At 42.8% G+C, this 26679-nt stretch overlaps 1 protein-coding gene across 1 annotated transcript in view; it reads left to right on the top strand.

The window, feature by feature from the left end:
* LOC113981736 (nipped-B-like protein) overlaps positions 1 to 5931 on the top strand; it is a 129903-nt gene extending 123972 nt beyond the window's left edge. Inside the window, exons 39-44 of the mRNA XM_027709302.1 lie at positions 745 to 945; positions 1332 to 1478; positions 3434 to 3729; positions 4028 to 4202; positions 4839 to 5024; positions 5566 to 5931. Of these exons, the coding sequence (XP_027565103.1) occupies positions 745 to 945; positions 1332 to 1478; positions 3434 to 3729; positions 4028 to 4202; positions 4839 to 5024; positions 5566 to 5931 (1371 nt within the window). The remainder of the gene's footprint in view (positions 1 to 744; positions 946 to 1331; positions 1479 to 3433; positions 3730 to 4027; positions 4203 to 4838; positions 5025 to 5565) is intronic.
* The last annotated feature ends 20748 nt before the right edge of the window (positions 5932 to 26679 follow it).

Here is a 26679-nt window from a genome sequence, read left to right on the forward strand (position 1 = left end):
GTCAGCAGTGCCCTGGCAGCCAGGAGGGCCAACGGTGTCCTGGGGGGGCATCAGGCACAGCATCGCCAGCCAGTCGAGGGAGGGGATTGTCCCGCTCTGCTCTGCACTTGGGCAGCCTCACCTTGAATACTGTGTGAAGTTTTGGGCACCACAATATAAGAAAGATATTAAGCCATTAGAGAATGTCCAAAGGAGGGCAACGAAGATGGTGAAGGTTCTTCCCCCAGAGGGTAATTGGGTACTGGAACAGGCTCCCTAGGAAAGTGGTCACAGCACCAAGCCTGACAGAGTTCAAGAAGCATTTTGATCATACTCTCAGGCGCATGGTGTGACTCTTGGAGATGGTCCTGTGCAGGGCTAGGAGTTGGACTTGATGATCCTTGTGGATCCCTTCTAACTGATTAATCTATGATTCAGTATTCAAAATTGTTAAAATTGGGGTGCCTGGCTGTAGTGGGGAAACAGATTAGCTATATGTTTCTAACATAGAAGTTATGGTGACAGCAGTTTGCAAGAGATTTTGATCTCTGCCACAAATTCTGTTTTAATCTGCTTGCTAACTCAAAAGGTAGTAGTGCACCTTAGTCCATGTTTGAAAGTTAAACTTCAGATGAGCAACTACTTAAAGGGAAAAGATAAAAAAAATAGCTAGAATTTACTGTTGACAGACATTTTTGTTATTTTCCACTTTCAGTTTTACTGCTTGAAAGCAATTATTTAAATAAATATATTTTTCCATTTCAGATGAAAGCAGTGGCTGGTATGAAGATGTCTTACCAGGTACAACAGGCAATCAATACCTGCCCAAAGGATCCTGTAAGAGGTTTTAGACATGATGAGTCATCCAATGCACTGTGTTCACACCTATACTCCATGATTCGAGGGAACCGTCAACACAGACGAGCGTTTCTAATTTCTTTACTCAACCTCTTTGATGATACTGCAGTAAGCATCACATTTCCTTCACTTATAAAGAATATAAAACATACCATTACATTTTGCAATATATTTTTATGACATAATTATTGACAACTTTATTTCTCTAAGGTACTTTGTTTTGTTTTATAAGGTGTTTACCTAATAGAATGCATCAGTCACTTTTGCATCATTTGGTACCTTTCTGTACTCAGTTTGGGTTTTTAGAAATAATGTGTCTTCAGGTCTGACTAAATTTTGCATACATAAATGTTGTTTAGAGTGGTTTTGGGGGGCATGTAGAATAAAATTTGTGATCCTTTTTGTTTGTTTTAGACTGTTAGGAACACAGGTTAAATGTATAAATCTAAGATATTTTTATGTATATTTGTATGTATTTTTTTTTTAACTTCCAGAAAACAGAGGTGAATATGCTCTTGTACATAGCAGACAATCTAGCCTGTTTTCCTTATCAAACACAGGAAGAGCCACTGTTTATAATGCATCATATAGACATTACACTATCAGTTTCTGGTAGCAACCTACTACAGTCATTTAAAGAGGTATGTGCATTTATATTTGAGTATATTTATTACGGTGGCAGCATAAGCTTCTATATATTTTGGTCAATTTTTCAGTGAATACAGTACCATTATTATGATATGGACCAGTAGATGTTACTTTGTAACTGGTAGTTAAAAAACAAACAACCCTTTCTGTTCTGGCCTGTATCTGGTAGACACTAACTAAAAACTTTCCTTACATTGCAGTTTATGTTATTAAAAAAGAATTATTAATAATAATATTAAATCTATATCATTCCCTAATATTGCTGAATTAATTTGAATTATTATTAATTGCATTTATAGTTTTAATTTAAAAATCCAGTTTGCTTTCTGTTTTGTTGTCAAGTAGCTGATAGCAGTTGCATGTGTGTCACCTGGGAGACTTTAAATACATTATTTATTGTAACAGTGCACAATTTGTCTTTTCTTAAGGTAGTATATAAGAACCCCAATAATGGTATAGTATCTGTTGCTATGGCAATACACAACCCTGTAAGAAAAAGGCATTTGTTTCTTGTACTGTGTCCAATTATGGGCTCCTCAGTATAAGAGAGACATGGAGCTCCTGGAGTGGGTCCAGTGGAGGGCTACAAAGATGATTAGGGGACTGGATCATCACTCTTATGAGGAAAGGCTGAGGGAGCTGGGCCTGTTCAGCCTCGAGAGGGAGAGGAGAGGAGAGGAGAGGAGAGGAGAGGAGAGGAGAGGAGACAGAGAGGAGACTGAGAGCGGATCTCACCACTGTCTGTCAGTATCTGCAGGGAGGTGTCAGAGGATGGACCAGGCTCTGCTCGGGGGTGCCCAGCAATGGGACAAGAGGCCCCAGGCACAAACTGATGCCCAGGAAGTTCCACCTGAACATGAGGAAGAACCTCTTTCCTGTGCAGGTGACTGAGCACTGGAACAGATTGCCTGGGGAGGTTGTGGAGTCTCCCTCACCGGAGATATTCCAGAACTATCTGGACACAATCCTGTGCCACATGCTCTGGGATGACCCTACTGGAGCAGGGAGGTGGGACCAGATGACCCACTGTGGTCCCTTCCAACATGACCCATTCTGTGATTCTGTGATTCCTAAAGACTTCAGTGTCTTCATTTCCTGGACAACTTTAACAGTAGAAGGTCCAAACTGTCAGGAAACAAACCCATTCCTAGAATTTCCAGTCTGACTAGTAAGTATAAGTCAGAGTTGATACCTGGAAAGTACACTGCTTTGAATTTTCACCCTACCAAAGTTGATTTTTAATCTGCTAGAAAGAGACAGCACATTAGATGGGGGACCAGCACACAGAGGATGAGATCCTACTTGGGACATCTTAAGTTCTGTGTTATGAAAAAGCATACTATGTGCAGTAATAATGCAGGTGTGAAATTCTGTAGCTCTGCAAGTAGTGGAACTGAACATTAGTAATACTGTATATGATGATTTGGGGGTTTCTCTGGTCAGCGGTGTAATTAGTGTCATAGGATTTTAACAGAAACAAGGATTAAAACCAACTTGGACTAGTCTGTACCAAAGTACATATGGAAATATAGGTAATATGCAAAGATTATATTCAGGTGAAAAAAAAATGGAATTTTCTTCCTGATTTATTGTATTTGGCTTTTTACTGCATGTTACTGTCTCCAATAACAAACTTGAGCAGTCTTTTTAAGAATAACGTGCCAGTGGAGTACTTCTTGCTTCAGTTCCTTCTCTAACCACCTTGCAAAAAAAGCGGACTTTGGATCAATTTTTCAGGGACCTTGGGTTATAATTCAGCATCTTTTTGTCATAAATACTTTTAATCTTTGAATATCAAGTTATGAATATCAAGTTATGAATTAATAATATTGTTCAGGGAATTCTTCCTCATTTAAGTCAATAAGGATTTTTGGAAAGATTTTTTAGAAATGTACATAATGCTACTTACGCTAATTTTGGAATGTGCGTTAATTTCCTTGTCTCGCAGTCTATGGTGAAAGACAAAAAAAAGGAAAGAAACCCTTCATCAGACGAGGAGACTGAGAGTGACAGTAACAGTGGTAGTGAGAGCGAAAGTGAGGAGGAAGCTTCTAAGCCTCGGAGGTTACGGAAACGAGTAAACTCTGATTCAGATTCTGATGAAGAAAATGATATAAATGCTGTGATGAAATGTTTACCAGAAAATTCAGCTCCTTTAATTGAATTTGCAAATGTTTCCCAAGGCATATTATTACTTTTGATGCTGAAACAGCATTTAAAGAACCTCTGTGGATTCTCTGATAGGTAAGGATATTTAGATAATAGGCCATCTTGTAAGGATTACGTTTGGAAATTGGGGGGGGGCTTAGTTGATTGTTGATAATTGTTTCAACAATAGATTTGTATGAGAGAAAAACAAATATAGGTTGAATGCAATGAAACTTTGGCTTAGAAAAAGCAATCATTTCATTTCTTACCAGGATGTCTATTGTATACTGAATGGTTAAAATATAACTACTTATATTGAAGATTTTTAAAAGCTTTTCCTTGAAATTGTTTTGGACTTTCCTTAAAAGCTCTTCCCTTTTGTTTCTTTAAACAGTAAAATTCAGAAATATTCTCCATCTGAATCTGCAAAAGTTTATGATAAAGCGATAAACAGGAAGTCAGGAGTGCATTTCCATCCAAAACAAACTTTGGATTTTCTGCGGAGTGATATGGCTAATTCCAAGATCACTGAAGAAGTGAAGAGGAGTATAGTAAAACAGTACTTAGATGTAAGTAAAGTTGCTTTGCAGAAAATCTGAAATTCTTTCAGACTAGGTAACACAGTATAAACTTGAAAGTAGATGCTGATGTATTGGATGAACATTTCAAACTGTTAACTTTCTGGTAATCTTATGTGATATACTGATAACTCACAATTTCCTTTCTGGATGTTTAGCAGGATTATCTTTCAAAGTATTCTAATAAATTTAAACACAATAAAAATTATTTCAACTGAAAGATATTCATCTTTACAGAGTATTTTCTAATTTCTTGTGTCCATCTTGTATACCTCTACTATATAACTTGTTTCCTTTATCCCTGAGTGTTTCCATCATAAGAATAGAGACTAGATCTAGTGTTTTTACTCTTTTTTTGCTTTTTTTTTTCCCAATTCTTTAAAATATTAATTACAGAAAGCTTGCAATTCTGGAAACAAAGGAAGAAAGCTTTTACATATTTACTAGAAAATGAAAGTAAAATGTTTGTAGAACAAAACAGGCTGTTGAAGTTTGAAGTTGTCTGCCATTTGTTTTACACTGTTTCTTTACCTTTTTATTTGGTTTTTATTTAATGTAGTGTGATATGAATGTCTATTTTTAAAGTTTGAATGTAGACTGATCTGTTCTTGGGGGTTTATTTAATAGTTCAAGCTCCTTATGGAACATTTGGATCCTGATGAAGAGGAAGAAGATGGAGAGGTGTCAGCTAGCACAAATGCTCGTAACAAAGCAATTACCTCGCTTCTTGGAGGAGGCAGCCCTAAAAACAATGCAGCTGAGACAGAGGATGATGAAAGTGATGGGGAGGATAGAGGAGGAGGCACTTCAGGGGTGAGGCGGAGGAGGAGTCAACGTATTTCGCAGCGTATTACGTAAAATTATTTTTATGTGCTTATAAATGTCAGTCTATTATATTAAATGTACAACAAGTAATGTAATCCACATGAAAGCATTTTGTAGATAGAGATTCTCTACTTAACCATTTATACAACTTTTGTAGAAAGTTTAACAGAAAAGACAATAAAAAAACAAACTAGAAAATGAGATTTATCCCATATAAAAATTTATTAATTTTCCTTTGGAATGTACTGTGTGTTATCCTTTTTATTGTTGCCAAGTTTTTATGTAGCTTTATGATTCGTGTGTATATATAATTTTATATATCAATAAGAGATAAAGACACGGGTACAAATTAAGAGTATGTGATTTTACAAGGATATGTTAACCCCTTGGCGCTGGCGGTCACGGTGCGTGGAATGTGTGCTGGGAAATCCCAACTCCCGGCGTCAAGGGATTAAAAGCAATAAAAGCAATAATTTCACTAAAGTTCTTTTGTGTAACACTTGGTCTTTTTTCCCCCCCAATGTTTTAGTCATTGAGAAGGTCAAAACGAAATTCAGACTCTACAGAGTTGGCAGCACAGATGAATGAAAGTGTTGATGTCATGGATGTCATCGCTATTTGCTGTCCAAAGTACAAAGACCGACCACAAATTGCAAGAGTAGTACAGAAAACCAGCAATGGCTTCAGTGTTCAGTGGATGGCAGGCTCCTACAGTGGCTCCTGGACTGAGGCTAAGCGCCGTGATGGCCGCAAACTGGTGCCTTGGGTAGACACTATTAAAGAGTCAGACATTATTTACAAAAAAATTGTTCTAACGAGTACTAATAAGCTGACTAATAAAGTTGTTCAGAATTTACGATTGCTGTATGCTGCCAAGGATGGAACTTCCAGCTAATGAATTTGTACATGCAGTCAAATTTACAGGAATTGAAATAACAGAAAAACTTGAAATATCAACTTTCTGGCAAAAAAAAATCAGTTAAATGAAGAGTAAGAATGGAACCTGGGATGCAGGAAAAAAAGAAGGAAATGTTTGGTAAACATTTATGTGGGAGCTTCCTTCGCTGTTGTGCAGCAGAAACTTCTCAGTTCATTTTTACTCCCACTGTATTATAGTTTAAAAATTTGTTTATATCTTGAAAAAAACCTTTCTGTTAAAAACATAAACAAGTGAATGTTGGAAATTAGTCTGTTAATGTTCTTAATAAAGTGTTCTTGGAGTTTAACCTAGCAGCGGATGGCTTTCTTTAGCGTAGCCAGTTTCCAGGGAAGCACTGTTTTTACAGGCTGTAAAATGGCAGAATCTCCCGGATATAATTTTTTTCTGTTGAAGAAAAATAACAAGAAAGAAAAAAACCGCATGCAGTATCTATGACCTATCTGCAGGAGGAGGTTTTGTAAATGTAGATTTTGATGTATTAGGTCACCCTGAAATAATACAAGAAAAGGGATCCCCAGCAAATCTGGTGGAATGAATACTGCAATAAATTTTTTTACTTCTCTTTTTTACTTGTCTGTTTCCATTTGAATTTCTTATTGTAAAGATCTGTTTAAAACCATTTATATTATTTTGCAGCCTTTTATGTAAAATTTACTATATTAGTGGTTTTCAAAACAAGACATAAAATATTGTTTATACCATTTTTATAGGCTGACTTCTGAATAACTGGTGTCTTTTTATTTTTATCCCTTATAGGGTGTAAACACAAGTTAACTCCAGGGGTTTATTGTATCCTGCAGTATTTAGTATTAACTATATGATTTAGCACTGTGCCAAACACATTTTCAAGAGTACATTTTGATATAAAAAGAAAATATAGTTTATTCCTTGTATGCTTCAATTTCTTTCTAATACTGTCCAAATGGTAATTTGTGATAGTTTAAATTTGGGGAAAGCTGAATGACTATTTTGCTTAGGCTAACTGGTCATGTATGCATTTCTCTGGGTTAATATAGAGAGGCTTGTGTCAAGAGGAGATAGCTACCAGTATCTGAGGAGTGAATGGGTATGAGTCTGGGCAATTACACTACATTCCTTCACAAATGATTTTTTTTAAAAAATGCGTGTATATTAGCCTATTTTTTTATTAATTGAAAGATGTTTTCACATTTTGTAAATTGAAAAAGTACTATTGAAACCTTTCAGAAGCATTTGTTTTAACTATGTTGCCACAAGCCTTTCATAAGCAGTTTGCCTTTCCAGAAAGTAACAAAAGCAACAGATTTGCAAACGGAAAAAAAAACTAAAACAACTGAACTTTTTAGGGACATATTAAACCCTGCTGTGTTTTCAAATATGTTTATCTAAAACTGGTGTTCCTCAATAAGTAAATCTTTCTCTTATGTTTATTTTCTTTTATGAATATAATTTATGGTAGGAGGCTGTTTTTATGAAACTAGCTTGCAGAATTCTAATGCATTATTCGATTTGTGAGGAATAGTAACAGTATTCCAAAATATTCTCATGTACAGAAAAAACATTAAACCAAATTGATTAATAATTCCTCAGAATCTAGTTAGTAATTGTTCCCACGGGAAATGCCTTTTTGCTGTTTCACCACTGGAATCTTTCTAAACAGAAATGTTTTCTCACCTTTTTGTTTTCACAGTTAATGGTGTTTTCTTCACTGTGCAAAAAGCCACATCTCATGCTAAGATGGGTGTTGTTAAAGTAGGGAGAAGCAGAAAAAGCAGAAGTCACCCCTGCAGATCTGGAAGCAGGGAATGAAATACTGTATTTCTCAGGGACAAGAGCAGCTTTTATAGTGAGTCTCATACTTTGAGAATAGAGGGGTTGTATGACATGTCACATGTTATTAGTAGAAAGAGTTGAAAATACTTCACAAGAAAACTACTGAATGATTAAAAACAAGAATTTCATACAGATACAGTCTAAAATGAAGTTGTCACTAGTCTGTTAGACATTTCTGATCTTTTTATATTAAAGAATCTTTAATAGGTAATGCAAACATTTCCTTGTTCATAAAGAATTTGTCATGTGGCTTTCCCAATAGCAAAGGAGGGGTTTTATTTCAAATTGTTTCGTATTTATTAGAATAAAATTATCAGAAATAAATTAAACAATAGAAATCTAAAGTCTAAAGTTGTCTTAGTTGAGAGGATTTGGACCATTACTATATTGTGTAATATGTCTGTTGGATATACTATATAATATAGACTTATAAAATTAATTATAGATTATTGAATAAAATTTTCACTAGTTAAGAGTTGAATTTTCCTCTTCTGTACTACCCAGAGTAATATCTAGTTTTGTTTTGCCTATCACAAACATTCAGCTTACTTGCTGTGGAAAAAAAAGGTAGCAGAGTTCATTTTTGGGAAACAAATTCCTGTTAGCTGTTTATTACATGGGCTGACTATTTTCAGAGATATGAAATAGAAAGACCAAGGCTGCAGCTGTAATTTATGCAGTGCTCAGTCTCTGAGTTGCAGTTGAGGGTTTTACCAACATGAACCACATTATTGGCAACAGCATGTACCAAGATGACTTTTTTTTAACATAAAAAAAAATTTAAAAGGTGCTGCAGTGCAGTAATTGACACAACAGAATTTTACCCCTTTGTGTTTACATAGTTTTGTAGTATTTTTTTCACTGTATGGCTATAGATTTTTACATACATACTATAACGATTATTGAATTTTTTTTTTATTCTTACTGCTTTCTCCCTTTGAGTACAAGTTCTGTACATGAAAACTTATTGCAACAACTTACCTAACAAAGGGATATTTTCAAACTTTTAGAATTAACACTAACCATATTGTACTCTTTAAGAAAAGGCACTTCTACAATCTAAAAAAGAATTAAATTATTATCTTTAATTTTCCATTTCAGTGCTGTAAACTTGCAGAATAATTATTATTTTCATTATCTGCAGCTGTAAAAGATCATAATAGTTCATAACAAAACTTTAATTACAAATAAGAATTTTTCTAAATGATTCAGTATGCCCTTTTGCATTTTGTTAAGTTCTCTATTGTTTATATTAATGACCATCATGTATAAAGGTAGGCGTGGACAATATTCATCATAAGTATTTTAGTGAGGTGTGGCCATTAAAAAACTATTTAAAATTTAAATCAAACTTGAGCCTTTGTTTTGCTGTTGTGGCATCACTAGTAAGGATATTGTCACTGTGAAATATTTCGATTGTGCTAACCATTAGCTCTAATATAAAATACCTTTTAACACTGAAATAGTTCTTAAATGTATTTGTGGCTTGTGACAAAAAAAATTTTGTAATCGAGTCTGACTCATCTGGTGCTAGTTAAACAGAAGGATGTTCTGCCTAAATGCAAGTGTTAATAATATTCTAGAGTAATGAATGGATCAGTTCAATTGATCCTTACTGTAAAGAAAAATAATTTTAACTCTGAGCCACAGACAGATATTAATGGAGTTAAACTCAAACACCTAATGCTTTTATGTGCCTGACACCCTTAAGTCTCATGTGCTAGAAATATTGAGAACCCAAGGCACAAATTTGCTGCCACTCACCAAAGAGCCACACTGTCATAGTTTAACAGAGCACCAAACAGATGCTCACTCACTCTCCCTCAGCAGTATGGGGGAAAGAATCAGAAGACTAAAAGTGAGAAAACTCATGGGTTGAGATAAAGACAGCTTAATAGGGAAAGCAAAAGCTGCTCACACAAAGCAGAACAAGGAATTCATTCAGCCCTTCCCATGGGTAGCAGGTGTTCAGCCACCTTCAGGAGAGCAGGGCCTCATCACACGTAATGGTTGCTTGGGAAAGACAAACACCATCACTCCAAACATCCCCGACTTTCTCCTTCTTCTCCCCACTTTATATACAGAGTATGATGTCATATGGTCTGGAATATCCCTTGGGTCAGTTTCAGTCATCTGCCCCATCTGTGTCCCCTCCCAACTTCTTGTGCACCCTCAGTCTCCTTGCTGGTGGGGTGGGATGAGGAGCAGAAAAGGCCTTGGCTCTGTGAAAGTGCTGTTCAGCAATAATAAAAACATGCCTGAATTATCAACACTGTTGTATTTTGTCTGGCAGAGGTGGAGTTCATTTCCCCATAGCAGCCCTCACAGTGCTATGCTCTGCATTGGGAGCTAGAAAGATGTTGAGAACACACCAGTGTTTTGGCTACTGCTGAGCAGGGCTGGCACAGCATCAGCACTCTCAACATTCCTCCCCCCTGCCATTGAGGGCAAGATCCTTGGAGGGGACACAACCAGGTCAGCTGACCCAAACTAACTAAAGGGATATTCCATACTATATGACATCTGCTCAGATATAAAAGTTAAGGAAAGGAGGAGGAAGGGGGGGCATTTGTCGTTTCCAATGTTTGCCTACTCATGGCTAGGCTTCGCGAACGAAGATTTGGGAAGGGCTCTACCCACATTTCTTGCAAGCGTGTTGGTGGCTAAAAAGGCCAATACGAGAAAGGCATGTCCGGTTGCAAAAGGCAGAACAGAAAGACTCCTTAGATGGTATATTCTGCAAAGCTGTTTGCCTACTAACAAACCATTATATGTGCTGAAACCCTGCTTCCCGGGAAGTGGTCGGACATCACTGCTAATGTGAAGTAGAGAATAAACCTTGTTATTTTCTTCTTTGCTTGTGTGCGCACAAACTTTTGGTTTTGCTTTAGTAAACTGCCTTATCTCAACCCATGAGTCGTTTTCCATCTTATTCTCTCTCCCCTGTCCAGCTGGGGAGTGATATAGCAGCTTGGTGGGCACCTGGCGTCCAGCCAAGGTTAACTCACCACAGTCTTTTTGGTGCCCAGTGTGAGACGAGACAAAGGTAGTTATATATATATTGCATGCTATAGTATTAGTAGTTATAGAGAAGCAAGCTCCTGTGTGGGATGTGGAGTTTGTCACCTGCACTGCTCACCTCTTTATTTTGCTGAGTTTGGGAACATACTAATATAAACAATGTCTCTGTGCTTTTCCCCTACGCTGATGGCCTTGTTATGCTGGGGGACCATCTTCTGGGGACAATGAGGGAATACACCTCCCTGCCCAAAATTGATGTGAATGGCTTTATAATGAAGTCTCCCATGGTCGTTGGTCATCCCTATGTAAGCTGTTTAATACTGTTAATAATTGATACTGTCAGCACACTATGGTGTTTGTGGAATCTGGTGTTATCCTGGTGTAAGAGAAAACAAACTTTAGGTGAGGATATATTGAAATGTGCCCTGAGGCACCCAGTTCCTGGGTGGCAGGTTGTGTGGAAGGATTTGGGCAGGTTCCTAGGGTGGTATGAGGGCAGAATATTCGTGCAGAAGATTTCACTATGAAGAGACAGAGTTATTCACTTAAGAAAGCTTGCCTGCCTAAAAGAAACATGTTTCTCAAAGGCAGTCCTGATGCTTTCTCCCCCTGCGTTCCAGAAAGGCTCTCAGGCTCACTCTCTAGTATGTGAGGAGAGACATAACACTCATAGACATGCTACGGGCCTCCGCAGCCTGTGGGGAGGGCCGGAGGGGCCAGCTATGACAAAGCCAGAAGAAGAACAGGGCATCTTTCTCAGGCCCAGTGTTTTCACAGCACCATTAGGAGTACTATTCTTGTAAGTTTAGTGTTCTCGATTTCGGAAATAAATTTTCTTGCAGTCCTTCTACTGCCTGGCATTTCAGGGGTACCTGTGTGTTATTTTACTTCACAGGTAATTATCACCTCCAATTGCCTGGAACTTCACACCAGAACAGGTATTCAACCCTGGCAAACTGATGCATCACCTGATGGAAGGGTGCCTTGCCTACCCCAATCAAAACCAGCAGCTTCTCGCCCTGTACTGGAGCCTGGCCTGTGTCTATCAAGCCACAGTTCAGTACTCTCAGAGGACTGTAGTGGAGGCAGGGACCCAAACTGCATTGGAGGACACTATGGCTGAGACAGGGACTTAAACTACAACAAATACAACAATTGCCCCAGTAGTGAAAAAGAAAAAATGGATAAGGCAAGCTACAGGTCCATATAAAAAATTAGTAAGGGAGAAGGAAGAAGAAGAAGGAGAATCAGGAGGCAAGGAGAAAGATCGAGAAGCTGGCCCTTGAACAAAGAAATCAAAAGGCGTGAGACAAATCAAACAGGAAACTGAAGTTACCTGGTCCCTGACCTCATCAGAACTTCAAGACTTGTGAAAAGATTCCAGTGCCAGCCTGGCGAGCAGATTCCTACCTGGCTGCTTTGATGCAGGGATAATGGGGCTGATAAGTGAGCAATTGGAAGGTCGCAAAGCCAAACAGCTGGAATCCCTTCCTAGACATTGGGGAATTGAAAGAAGAATTTGAAAAGAAAGAACAATTTGCAGTCTCTGGAGACAGCTCCTCTCAAGTATGAGGGCAAGGTATCCATTTAAGGAAGATCTACTGAACTCCCCAGGAAAGTGGACCAGTGCAGGTGAAGCTATTCAGTACTTGAGAGAATTAGCAGTGTTGGAAATTGTTCATAGTAATCTAAGAAGTGATAATGTCCCTAAAGATCCAGAGGATGTCCCTTGCACACAGGCCATGTGGAGGAAGGTGTTTCAAAGCACCCCTGCATCATATTCCAACAGTTTGGTAGCATTGTATTACCCGCAAATGGACACATAGCTGTAGAGGTGATGTCCTCCTGGCTCCGGAATGTAGAGGAAACTCTGAGTATATCCACATCCCTATGGGCCAGCATCTCAGATGTCAGGGACAGCCCAAGAGATTGGTCCTCTCCTGCCCCAGTCAGAGGGGAAAGGAAGCCCCAAGCACAGGCCATGTGGTGCACTCTGGTTCTTTCTGTGTGACCAGGGGGAAGACATGAAGAAGTGGGATGGTGAACTATTTCAGGGAGAACTCGGAAGGATGCCGAGATTGAAACCAAAAAACACCGCTGAAAGCTCAAAAACCAATATTTATTACAAAGAAGTGGCCAAGTAAACGGGAACCCAAGAGAAAGAGAAAAATGAGGGAAATAAGCCCTGAATATAACACCCTACTCACTCAGGTGTCACTTACAAGGTTATCTTACCAACTCCGAATGCCAAGAATCCTCCATAGCAGCTGCGTTCTCAGAGGGTCAGCAGGCTCACACATAGCAGGCGTCCCCGCAAAAGGCAACGTGGTCCTTCGTGTGAAGCGTGAGCCCCCTCCGAGCACGAGCCATCCGCTTTTTATCCAATTAATTGGTGACGTCTACCTGGGCAGGTGTGGCCAGCACCGCCCAACTAGAAGCCTTCAGTCCCTCCCCCTGTTATGTAAGTGGTGCCCCTTCTGCGCATGCGTGTGTACTTTGGAATTCCCCCTGCACTTGCATGCTATACCTCAGGGGGCCTTTTCTAAATGAGTCTGGGGGCGTACTTCATCACCCTCCTCTTCACTTTCTCCTTCAAATGCCCTTGGAAGGCCATCAGCCAATAGTAAGACACCAATTAACTGTAGTTTGTACAAAACGCTTCCTTCAAGGACAAAGTTCCTGTTTATCAGTACTTGTTTTCTCATAACTTGGCAGGAAAAGGATAGACTCTCACAGGTGGCTGGGTCAAACACAGACCAAAAGTATCAACATCTAATTAAGCCCGGATACATTCCACTGCATGGTCTGTGGTTGGACCATGACACTGTTGAATGACTCAAACAGCATATTGATGGAATATTACCTCTAAAATGTTGTGTATTAAGGTAAAAAAAAAGCAAGGAAAACAACATAAAGAGTTTGTAAAAAATAAGTAACAGCATGAAGTGTTTTGAGACCCTAAGCCAATTTTTCAAATTCCCCACAAATTTGCTATAAGGTTGAGAGAAGTTTCACACAGGCAAACAACTCAGCATGGGGGAATTATATAAAAATTTATTGCTAACAGAATAAACACTATAAAGCAATATATACAACAATCCTAACTAATTTTCCTACGGTGGCAAATCTATGTACTTACACAGTCCACCCCTCCCTCCCCCCATAAAAGTCCAGGAGGAGAAGAAGTAGTCCTTTCACTTTCAGGCCACAGCTCTTCCAAATTAATTCTGCAGCACTTGGAAGTGTCTCTTCTCTTATCTTTAAGGCAGCAATTCTGATTCATCGTAGCTGGGAAATCTCTCTGTCTCTCCATCGAGGTGCGGGGGGTCTCTCTCACCCCCCACTGGCCAATTGGTTCCAACCGAGGGTTCACCCATGGGCTGCAAGAAGGGACAAACTCGCCTCACCGTGGTCGACACCATGGAGTACAGGGAGTTAAAGCTTAAAGTCTTTATTCTCTGCTCCGTGGAGGTCCCTGTCCCTGGGGAACAAGCTCTCGGGGGACCTCCTTTGGGGTCTACCCTCCTTCCCTGCGTCAAAAGGTTCTGGGGGGTTTTGGCTCAGTTCCTACCCCAAGAATGTTTCCAGCTGGCTTCTCTCTGCTCCGTTCAGCTCCCGGACGCAGGCTTGTTTTTCTGCTCTGGCTCAGATGGTGCTGCTACTTCGACTGCTGCAAACTCAGGGTGCCATGCTTTGCTGCTCACCAGGCAGTTTTCTCTTGCTCTCTGGAATTCCTCTGATCTTTGCTTCACAATATTTGGCCAGGAGCTCAGTCTTGGCTCTGGACATGGCTCTGGCTGCTTCATGCTGCCTCTGCCACTGCCCCCACTGGGGGGGTGGGAAAAACGCTGCAGTCCAGGGAGTTCCCCCTTGACCACCAGTATCAGTGAGGGGCTCGACTCGGCTACTGGGCCACGTCTGGCCCCCCGACCAGGACCAGGGGGGACAAGCCCCCGGCCCTGCTCTCTACTTCATGACTTCTCTAATTCCAACAACCTTCTTTTCCGGTGTGAGATTATGTCATTTCTGCAGAGGCGTATCAAACTTCTAATTGGCTCAGCACCAGAAACTCATCCCTGGAGCCACCCATCTCTCAGCTCCAGGGGGAAAAAGCTTTCTCAAACCACAACACAGCAATAGTCCAGACAATAATATCTTTGTAATCATGTCCATCCCCAGTAAGGAGATCCAAGTGGGTTTCAGCGGTCTTTACTTAAAGTTGCGATGTTAAGACAAAGTATGTCCTGCCTCATTGGGTCAACCAGGGTCACCTGCACGCTATGCTGTGGTTGTGGGTAGTCAACAGTACTTGAGATAATCTTTTTCCATTTAGCATACAGGGGGTCAGTGTACCACCTTTGAACATGGACTTAGTCCCCAAGTTGGAACAGATGAACAGGAGTGTCCCATCTTATGGGTCTGGATAACACGATGAATCTCTGGAATTTCTGCAAAGTAGAGTCTAGACTATTAAACAATTTTTACAAAAGAACTTTAAATTTCAGAATTTTTGTAATTTGGATTCAGCTTTTATAGTATGAAGTGGTTGACCGCCAGTCACAAATTTATGGGCCTATTAGGAGCCCACCACAGGCTGGAGTTTGATGCAACACCAAACAACATCCTGGTCTCACCAATCGCTCCCGTAGAGAGCTTGCACTCTCTGGACAGATTCCAGGCCTCATCGGGGGCAAACCATCCTGCCACAGTCTGCCCCTGACTGGAGTCAATACCCCCCACCTCATGGAGTGATAGTGCAGGTATCTCTTGCCTCCATGCTATAAAAGAATTTTCATCCATACCAGAATGTATGTTATTATGGCACCAATCAGTATCAAATTGGCTATTGACTTCGGCATCTTCACATTAACTATACTGTTGGGTGTCAAAAAGAAAACTATTTCTGCTGAAAGAAATCCAAGAGACATAAGAGCATGAAAAAAAGTATACAGGACATGATCAAAATTCACTTAACTAGGGTATTCATTAAAGCAAGGCACAAGTTAGACAAAGCATTTAAACAACTTGAATAAACCATCATGCTATAATGTTACCAGTTTATCACAAAGATTGCAGGCATGATGTGAACCAGGGCCCTGTAACAGATAACATACAAATGCCAAAAATTATGTTTCACCATTGTTTCTGCCTGTCAAAAACTTCCTACCAAAACTTCTGTGTCAGTTTTCCACCAGAAGTTCTCACCAGAATTTCCCACTGGAGTTTTCCTGCCAAAGGATCCTGTTATTGTTCATGGTTATCATATCTCTTCGAACATCTGAATAGGGCTACATGCCAAGAAACCACAGACAACCTCCTTTGAACACTATAAAAGTTGAGGAGAAATTTGGGAAAAGTAGGGAAATGATGCCTTAAGCCCCTAATGGATTTTTATTTTTCTACCTTATAAGTTTTATAAGTAATAGAAGTAGATTTTAAAAGCAACCCCTTATCCCTCTTCCCTGTAGCACCCCTTAGTTTACACATTCCTTAACCCTCTTACCCCATTCCATGCTCCCTATATCAGCCCTACCCCCACATCCAGTAGAAGATGTTTAGTCTCTTGTCAAGGCAAGGCCTGTCCTGTTTGGGGAACGCTTGTATCTTGGCCTAAATCGCAGTACAGAGTCAGGAACTGGGTGACTCTGTGCCTTCTGTACCCCGAAGATGATGAAGGTTGATGAAGAGAGGGTCCCAAAATGCACCCCAGACCCAATTCCAGGGGGTGGACCAGGGGGTGGATCAGGCCAAAAGTTACAGGGTGGACACACTTGGGATTGGACAGATATTGTTATAAAATGTAACATTGCAGGCACAGCCTGCGCGCACGTCCTGTACCATCAATTACCTTGGCACAATAAAAACCTTTCCTTATCTCGCCCTAATTAATGGCTCCTGAATTTTTCTTAGCACCAGCTGAGCAGGCATCAGAAAGAGGAGTGGGAAAGACAATTGGCTATAGCAGCTGAGGGTCTCTCCCCCGCCTCGCCCTCACCTTTTCTCCTGCCACCGTATGCTGCCTGCCCAAAACCGGACCTCTGCCGTCTTGAAGTGGACTGGACTGAGACCCACCGTGCCACCTGCGTGAGTTTCTCCACCCTGACCATATTTCTGAGGGCTGAGAGGTGCAACTGGACCGGGACCTCTGCATGGCCTGGGACACGGCCGGTGTGAGCAACGGAGCCCACATCCTGACTGCATTCCAGAGAACTGAAGCTGTGAAAGACCCCCTGCTGCTAAAGAGATAACATCGAAAAGCGGCAGAGACAGAGAAAAAAAAAGGCAGAAAACTGCTTCTCTCTCTCTCCCCCCACCCTACAGACCAGTTCAATGGGAAAAGGTAGTTTTGGTGGTAATCTTTTCTCTACTTCTAAAAGTAATCTTAGCATTTTCCAACCTTTTCTTATTTTTTCCTCTTTCTCTTTGCATGTCTTAGCAATTAATAAAAACAGTTTTGGTATTAACAGATAACTTGTAGGAGTTTTAATTTTGTTCAAGGGAATATTCAAATCTAAAAGTTCTTTCTGCAATATTTAAGCAGATCGTAACAGGCCCATAGGGGGGTCCACAAACATCAGCCCTTCATTTGCAGTCTTGCCAACCAGACACTTTCTTGCTTTCTAACACAGGGCTCTTCTTCTGTGAAACTCAGCACCTCATGCATTGTTATTTCATGATCATACATAATAATTAATAATCACAGTATTGTCTGGTATTTTGACAGTATTACTTGAACTATACTAGGTGTCCGGTCGCCCCTCCGTGCCGCATGGGAGTGTGGAGGCGTCTCGGGAGCCCCGGGTCGCCCCCCCACGCCGCATGGGAGTGTGGAGGCGTCCCGGGAGCCCCGGGTCGCCCCCCCTGCACCACATGGGAGTGTGGAGGCATCCCGGGAGCCCCGGGTGCCGCGCGCCGCTCCGCACGCACAGTTTACTCCCCAGTCACAACCACCGCGGGAGAAGGAGAGAATGGGGGAGCCTCGCAGGCCGGAGCTGCACCCCCATGGAGGAGAGGACAACTTCGGAGCACACTCAGGTTTGCCGTTCCAGGTTTGGGGGGGAGGGGTTTGATGGGGGGAGGGAGAGGTGAGGTGGGAGGATGGGGGGTTCAGGGGAAGGGGGGGAGGAGAGGGGAGGGGTATCAAGCAGGCCGTGGGGGTCCTCCGACTTGCAGGAGGTAGAGCGGGGCAGTCCTGTATCAAGTGTCACAGGTGAGCAGTGCACCTGATGATACGTGGTAACACAGTGAAGGAAGGATATGGTCAGGGTGGATAGTGGGGTTCCTTTACAGTGATGGGGGTCCCGGCCAGGCTGGGGCCTTGATAGGCACCCCAGCCTTGGATGAGTGGGGGGGTTGGTTGGTTGCTTTGTTTGTCTGTTTGGTTTTGGCTCACCTGCAGCTGCTGCACAGCTTCGGCATGTTCTGGATGTGTCTGCTTTGCTCTGTTGCGTCCTGAAGGGGTGGACAGGGTGGGGGTTGTTCCTGGGTGTCTCCTTGAGATTGTGTATAGTTAGGTGATAGTGAGGTGGGAAGTGAGGGACTTGCCCAGATCGCTCTGACAGGCACAGACCATGTGTGCCCCTATGTGGTTGCGAGCTATGCTGACGATGGTACATGCCTTCGGTAGGGTCACCCATGCCAGACAGGTCAAAACTGTAGGGTCAGATACATTACATTCTTGGGCAGGATGTGCTCGTTAGCCTTCTGGCAATCATCCTAGGAGAAGGACAACTCTAATCCCAAACCCGGGCAGATGGAACTCGCTTAGCCCTGTAAGGCCATCCATCTAAGAGAAGGTCACTCTAATTAAACCTACGTCCTGAGGACCTCACTGCCACCGTCCAAGCTCGCTTGGCCCTGGCAGATGAACCTCAGGATTAAAGGGTGGGTTCAGTTCCGCGCATACTGCATCTCACCTAAAAAAATCCATTGCGCAGGCTTGAAGGCTTTACCCACATGCAAAAAGTCCTGCAGCGACGGGCGAGGGTCGAAACGGTAGGTGAAAGATGCACTGGGAGCTGCAGACTCAACCCTGCATGCAGGCGGTTCAGGATATTGGTCATTTGAGACTGACGGAGATGAGAGTCTCTTGGGGCAGCACCCTGAATGACCAAGCAGCCTTTTCAAGGACAGCACTGCTTGCTCCACTCGGAGAGGGGCCCAGAAAAGGTGGCCTAAACAAAGCTCATCTCCACCTTCACCCGGTTGGTTAACCGCAGGCCAACGGGCATCTTCTTCCAATGCGGTCGCAAAAGAGCAAAAGACAAAGGCATGCACCTGCCTCCAAAGGTGTACCTAAATTAACTCTAGCATGTTGGAACATCAGAACCATGCTCGACTCTGCGAATAGCGGATGTCCTGAGCGACGTTCTGCCCTAATTGCCCATGAACTGGCTCGTCTCAACATCAACATTGCTACTCTCAGTGAAGTTCGCCTTCACGAGGAAGGCAGCCTCAGAGAACATGGTGCCGGTTACACCCTCTTTTGGTCAGGTAAGCACAGAACCGAAAAACATCTCTCAGGTGTCGGTTTCATGATCAAAAACTCTATTGTCCCTAAACTCGAAAATCTGCCGACAGGTCACTCTGACCGCATTATCTCCCTACGCCTTCCACTAAACAACAAGCAACACGTTGTCATCTTTAGTATATATGCCCCAACTCTCCAAGCTGACCCTGCTGAAAAAGATAAATTTTACTCTGACCTGCGGTGCCTTACCCAAAAGGTGCCCGCAGATGATAAGATCATTATCCTTGGTGATTTCAATGCCAGAGTAGGTAAGAATTTTGAAGCATGGAAAGGAATACTAGGCAAGCATGGTGTTGGAAACTGCAATGATAATGGTCGACTTCTGCTAGAATTCTGTGCAGAGCAACAGCTTACCATAACTAATACTATCTTTCAGCAGAAAAATAGTCTGAAGACAACCTGGATGCACCCCAGGTCTAAGCATTGGCACCTCATTGATTATGTCTTGGTGCGACGGAGAGATGTCCGCGATGTCCTCCATACCCGCGTGATGCCCAGCGCAGAATGCCAAACAGACCATCGGCTTGTGCGCTGTAAACTCAACTTCATTCTCAAATTCAAACCCAAAAGGGGCAGTATCCCAAGGAGAAGACTTCAAGTTAACGATCTCCAATCAGCCACAGTAAGAGAAAGATTCCAGACAAATCTTCAAACCAGGCTCGAAAACCATCCCACAAATCCTGCAGATTCCTCTCCTGAAACAATTTGGCATCATATCAAAAACTGCATCCTGCAATCCTCTGAAGAATCCTTAGGGTTCTCCCTCAAGAAGAACAGGGACTGGTTTGATGAAAACAATCAAGAAATCCAGGACTTGTTGAGGAAGAAGAGAACTGCCCACCAAGCACACCTTGCACTGCCATCCTGTCACGCAAGAAAAATAGCCTTTCATCTTGCATGCAGCAAGCTTCAGCAGAAACTCCGTGACATCCAGAACAAGTGGTGGACCGATCTAGCTGCAAAAACTCAACTATGTGCAGATACAGGGGATCACAAAGGATTCTATGAGGCCCTGAAAACAGCATATGGGCCTACGTACCAAGTCCAAAGCCCACTACTCAGTGCAGACGGTCAAACGCTTCTGACAGATAAAACCTCCATTCTGAATCGATGGTCTGAACACTTTCAGACTCTTTTCAGTACCAACCGTGTAGTACAAGACTCAGCAATTCAATCCATCACACAACAACCGGTGAAATTCGAATTGGATACTGCCCCCACTTTAGGAGAAACCCTCAAGGCCATACAGCAGGTGAAAATTGGCAAGGCAGCTGGGGTTGATGGAATTCCACCCGAAGTCTGGAAACATGGGGGTCTTGCACTCCATGCTAAATTTCATGAGCTTGTGGTGCTCTGTTGGGAACTAGGCGAACTACCTTCAGACCTTCGTGATGCAGTCATCATCACCTTGTACAAGAAGAAAGGTACTAAATCAGACTGCTCAAATTACCGCGGTATTACTCTGCTCTCCATTGCTGGCAAAATCTTGGCAAGAATACTCCTGAACAGACTAATACCCGCTATAGCACAAGAAATTCTACCTGAAAGTCAGTGGGGCTTCAGAGCCAACAGGAGCACCACAGACATGATATTTGTTCTCAGACAACTGCAAGAGAAGTGTAGGGAACAGAACAAAGGTCTCTATGTAACCTTTGTCGACCTCACCAAGGCTTTCGATACTGTGAGCAGAAAAGGTCTGTGGCAGATTTTGGAACGTTTAGGTTGTCCCCCCAAGTTCCTTAAAATGATCATCTCACTTCATGAGGATCAGCACGGCCAAGTCAGATATGGCAACACACTTTCTGAGCGCTTTCTAATAAAGAATGGTGTGAAACAAGGCTGCGTTCTCACTCCTACCTTATTCACAGTCTTTTTCAGCATGATGCTCCAAAGGGCCATGGCAGACCTCGATGATCAGGACGGTATTTACATTCGATATCGTACTGATGGAAGCCTATTCAACCTAAGGCGACTGAAGGCCCACACTAAGACCCTATACCATCTTGTCCGGGAGCTGCTTTATGCTGATGACGCTGCCCTTGTTGCCCACACAGAAGTAGCTCTGCAGCGTTTAACATCCTGTTTTGCAGATGCTGCTGAGCTCTTTGGGCTGGAAGTCAGCTTAAAGAAGACAGAAGTTCTCCATCGACCTGCACCTCAGGAAGTCCTCCATCATCCTCACATCACCATCGGCCAGTCAGAACTCAAATCAGTCCAACAGTTTAATTACTTAGGCAGCCTCATCTCCTCAGATGGTAAGATCGATGGGGAGATAGACAATAGGTTAGCGAAGGCATATAGTGCCTTTGGAAAACTCCATAAAAGAGTATGGCGTAATAAACACTTGAAGAAAAGTACCAAGATCAGTGTTTACAGAGCCATAGTGCTGTCTACTCTTTTATATGGTTCCGAATCATGGGTCATCTACCGCCACCACCTGCGACTCCTAGAACGCTTCCATCAACGCTGCCTCCGTACAATCCTGAACATCCACTGGTCAGATTATGTGACCAATACATCTGTTCTTGAACAGGCAGCAATCACAAGTATTGAGGCCATGCTACTGAGAACGCAACTGCGATGGGCAGGGCACGTCTCTAGGATGAAGGACCACCGCCTCCCTAAGATCCTGCTTTATGGTGAACTTGCCTCCGGCTGCCGCAAGAGAGGAGCTCCGAAGAAAAGATACAAGGACTCCCTGAAGCAACAACTCAGCCTCGGGCATATTGATCACCATAACTGGTCTACTCTGGCCTCTAATCGGGAGGCCTGGAGACAGACCATTTATAACGCTGCTGATGCTTTTGAGAAAGCACGCAGGATCACTCTTGAGGAGAAAAGACAACGCAGAAAGAATCGAGCCTTGCAGAGTGTACCATCTAAGGAGTCTTTCTGCTGTGTCTTTTGCAACCGGACGTGTCTATCTCGTATTGGCCTTTTTAGCCACCAACGCGCTTGCAAAAAACGTGGGTAGAGCCCTTCCCAAATCTTCGTTCGCGAAGCCTAGCCATGATACTAGTTGTCCACTCTTTTAGAGTCTTTCTAGTTTGGATACTATGAAGTAAGTTCACTGAAGATATCTCTAAAGCCAGTGAGACATCTTCAAAAGTCATCTGATTTAGAATTTTGAGTTTGTTTTCAAATTTCAACCAAATTCATAATACAAATTCAGCCATCATGTTATGACCTTCTTTACTAGAACCAAATGCAAGTTTTGATTTCAACTCTGATTCTTGCTTACCAGCAATACAAACAATACATACAGAAAGAATAAGTTAAAGCACCTTGTTGGTACACTCATCTAAGAAGCAGAGACCTTCTTAGCTCTGGAATAGTAGATCCAGGGATCCATTAGGGCAAAAGACAAACAACCAATCCATTTTGTTATTCAAGATACATGGCCTGCACTGAATGGGCTAATGCAGGAGTAATCATGACCGTGACTGTGGGACCATCCATGCGTGTTCACTTAGATACCTGAATAAGGAAACAGAGGAGAATGGGGGAAAAGAGGTTATGAACCAACAGCCCCTTCCCTTGCCGTGTTTATTCCCATCATCTCAGATGTTGGCTTGGGACCTGTTTCCATTCTTTTTGACTCTCAATTGTAATCGTCACTGCTTGAGAATCATCAGCTGCCACAATTTCAGCAGCAACAGGACTCTCATCCCTGGGGGCTTGTTATCATACCCAACCACCTGCAAACCATTTTGGGACTATGGGCATCACAGGTAAACTGTATACATGGTAAACATCAACCCATTCCATTGGGGGTACTGTAATTGGATGCTCTGTGGTATTTTTCAACCCTATTAATAGGGGTTTTGCTGTATCCACCTGCACAGGATTTAGCAGTGTCAGGTCCAGGCTAGAAAGTTCTGATCGTAACACCATATAGCGGAGGATATCTTCTTGCTGACCTGCATAGGACAATATAACATCCATCCGGACCCATTGATCCTAGTTTGCCCCCAGTGACTGTGTTTGTGTGTTTATTAATACATAGTTGCCTTTTATAGACTTCACTGCAAATATGGTGCCACTGATTGCTGAAATGGAATCTCGTGCCACCCGTGTCAATTTTTCCTGGTTCCCTTTCATTAAAATTGACGAGGTTAGGGTTGGTGACATCATACGATTGTTTAGCACCCGAACAGCTTCATCAAGATTGTCCACTCATTTCTTATAAAACCTGTCCCCAAGTCTATGAAGCTGCAGCTTCAGGAGCCCATTCATGCATTCCACTAGTCCTGCCCCCTGCGGATGATATGGCAAGTGCCATGTCCACATAATTCCACGATCTTCAGCCCATTTTGCAACAGTCTGGTTTTTAAAATGCGTCCCATTATCAGATTGCATCTCCAGGGGTGTCCCATAGTAGAGTTCAATTGTACTCATGCATCTTATGGTAGCGTGACTATTAGCATACCGACTGGTTGTGGCTACCAGGAGGCTAGGATAGGTATCTGCAGCCATACAAATATATCGTTGCCTGCGATGTTCAGGTAAAGGGCCAATAAAATCAATTTGCCATATTTCCCCACTGCGTGACCCTCGTTTAAGATGCCCTAGCGGTTGTGAGAGCACTTTGCACTCCCTTAGAAATTGGCAAACTGTACACTCGCTGAGAACTTGTTGCATTACTGCTTGGGGAAGGAGAACCCCCCGGGCTCTTGCCCAAGCAAGTGTTGCATCCCGTCCTGCATGCCCAGACTTATCATGTGCCCAAAGGGCTAAAGTGTGATCCTCAGGACTGACCACGGCTACTTTCTGTACTCTGGCTAGGTGGTCAACATGAACATTCCACTTTGCCATTTCAGTCTCTTGTTTTGTGTGTGCATCTACATGGAAGACATGAACATCACGATCTTGCAGAGCATTCCAGATTCGTTCCCAAAACTCTTTACCCCACACATCCTTTGTTCCTATTTTCCACATGTCCTGCCGCCACTTTCCTAGCCAATTCACCAGTCCCTGGGCCACAGCCCAGGAGTCCGTAAAGATGTAACAAATTTGATTGCACAGTGTAGCATCTATTGCTTGCCACACAGCAGCTAGTTCAGCTAACTGACTGCTCCCCTGAGTTCCTTCTAGAACTAGACACATTTGGGTAATGGGATTAAAAGCCACAGCTCACCACTTTCCAGTCCCTGTCCCACTGCCATCTGTAAACCACACATTCTGCCGTTGTTCTAGTGTCAATTGTTCATAGGGCAATCCCCAGCGCCCTACTTGGTAATTTATCATATCAGTCCCGGTGGTGTCGGGACTACCTTGTACCCCCTGACTTACTACTTCATCTAAGTGCAGGACTCCCTTTGGTCCTGGTTTGGCTCTCTCCTGCAGGTACCATTTCATTTTCATAATGGTGGTTTCCTGAGCATGCCCTATTTTGTGAGTTTCTGTGGGCCCCAGTGCCCATGTTACAATGGGCACGTCTGAACGTAGGGTGACTTCATGTCCTACAGTTCTACCCTCTGTGTCCAACAATGTCCAATATGCAGTCAACAGTGCTTTCTCAAATGCTGTGTATCGCACTTCGGCTCCAGTCAGCCGACGGGACCAAAAGCCAAGCGGCCGTTGCCATCCATTTTGTAATTGCCAGAGACTCCACAGGGTTTCATCTGCCTCTACTGTAACTTGTAATTCAATGGGTCCGTCCTCCAAGGGGTGTAACTCCATGTACTCTTGCACTGCTGATTTTGTTTTCTGAAACACTTGCTCTTGTTCTGGACCCCATTCCCACTGACTCTTTTTCCGTGTTACTTTGTGCAGAGGCTTGAGTAGTACTGCCAATCCTGGTAAATAGGCTCGCCAAAACCCCACGGCTCGGACAAATTTTTGGACCTGTTTCTTTGTCTCTGGTCTGGACCAGTTTACTATAGCCTCCCTTACCTTATCTGGTATTTGCTGTTCCCCCCTGTCCCATAGGATACCTAAATATTTCATGCTTTGGGCAGGTCCCTGTACCTTCTTCGGATTGATTTCCCATCCATCTTGAGTCAAGATGTTTATAACAGTATCTAAACTCTTCTGTGTCTGCTCAAAGGTTTGTCCATGAACCAGTATATCATCAATATACCGAGTAATCTGCACCTCTTTAGGTACCATAACCTTTTTCAGGGTTCTATGGATAGCCTGATGACAAACGGTCTGGCTATGTTTATAACCTTGAGGCAGACAAGTGAAAGTATATTGATTTCCATTCCGGGTAAAGACGAACTGGTCCTGCGCTTCACTAGGGATGGGGATGGCAAAGAACACGTTAGCCACATCTATTGCAGCGTACCATTCTCCTGGATGTTGCTGTATACACTGCACAAGGGTAGCAACCTCAGGAACAGCTGATGTTATCGGTGGAGTAACTTGATTCACTCCCCTATAGTCCACAGTCATCCGTCAACTCCCATCTGGTTTCTTTACTGGTCAAATTGGGCTATTAAATGGAGAATGTGCATAGCGCAAAACCTGAACCTCTAAAAGGTCATCAATAGTTTGTTGGATTGCTTCATCCCCACCGGGTATGCGATATTGTTTTTAATGTTTACTACTTGTGTGGCAAAGGGTATTTCTGCAACTTCTTGCACGCGTCCAACTTAAACTGTCCGGACATTTAACCACTGCGTGGTACCAAATGCCCATACATGCTGATAAGTCAGTGTTACCCTTTAATAGGTCTATGCCAGTTATGTATTCTCCTATAGCAGCTATCATAACCTGACATACCCGAGGTTGCCAATCACCTACTTGTAATTTTATTTTTGTCTGAACGCTTTGGACTGGATGTTCCCCAAGTCCCCATACCGACAACAAGTGCCCTTTATGCTTAGTAGGATTTCCGTGTAAAATTGTGACCTCCGCCCCAGTGTCCACTAAAACCCGCACCCATTGTAAATTGGTGGGCCCCCACCAAATGATACAAGTGACAAAGGGGCGCAGGTCATGCCAAGTTACATGGATATCTGGGCCTGGGACTTGGTCACTTCCCTATTCCGCTTTGGGGTGGAACTTGGTAAGGATACTATCAAGATCTTTCCAAGGATACTTTGGTTCCATTGCTTCTAAGGCAGGAACTGAGCTCCCTCCAACTTCTGTCTGGGTTACACTGCGAACTTGGCCTCCCCTCCTCCCAGTTTGCATCATTTTCCGTAGTGCACTCAGGAGCATGCCATCAATTTCGGTTTTTGGGATCCCACGTTGAAGCAAAAGTTTGAACAGGCGGGTGTGTTCTTCTGACTCCCTTTTGCCCCCTGCTGGTACTTCTTTTAGAGGCTTAGTGCCTCCTCGTGTCTCAGATTGTTCTGGGCGCGCCAGTAGCTCTGGTAAATCCCCTAACTGTC

The sequence above is a fragment of the Neopelma chrysocephalum genome, unplaced genomic scaffold (genome assembly GCF_003984885.1).
Source record: "Neopelma chrysocephalum unplaced genomic scaffold, ASM398488v2 Primary Assembly neopelma1_96738, whole genome shotgun sequence".
NCBI lineage: Eukaryota > Metazoa > Chordata > Aves > Passeriformes > Pipridae > Neopelma > Neopelma chrysocephalum.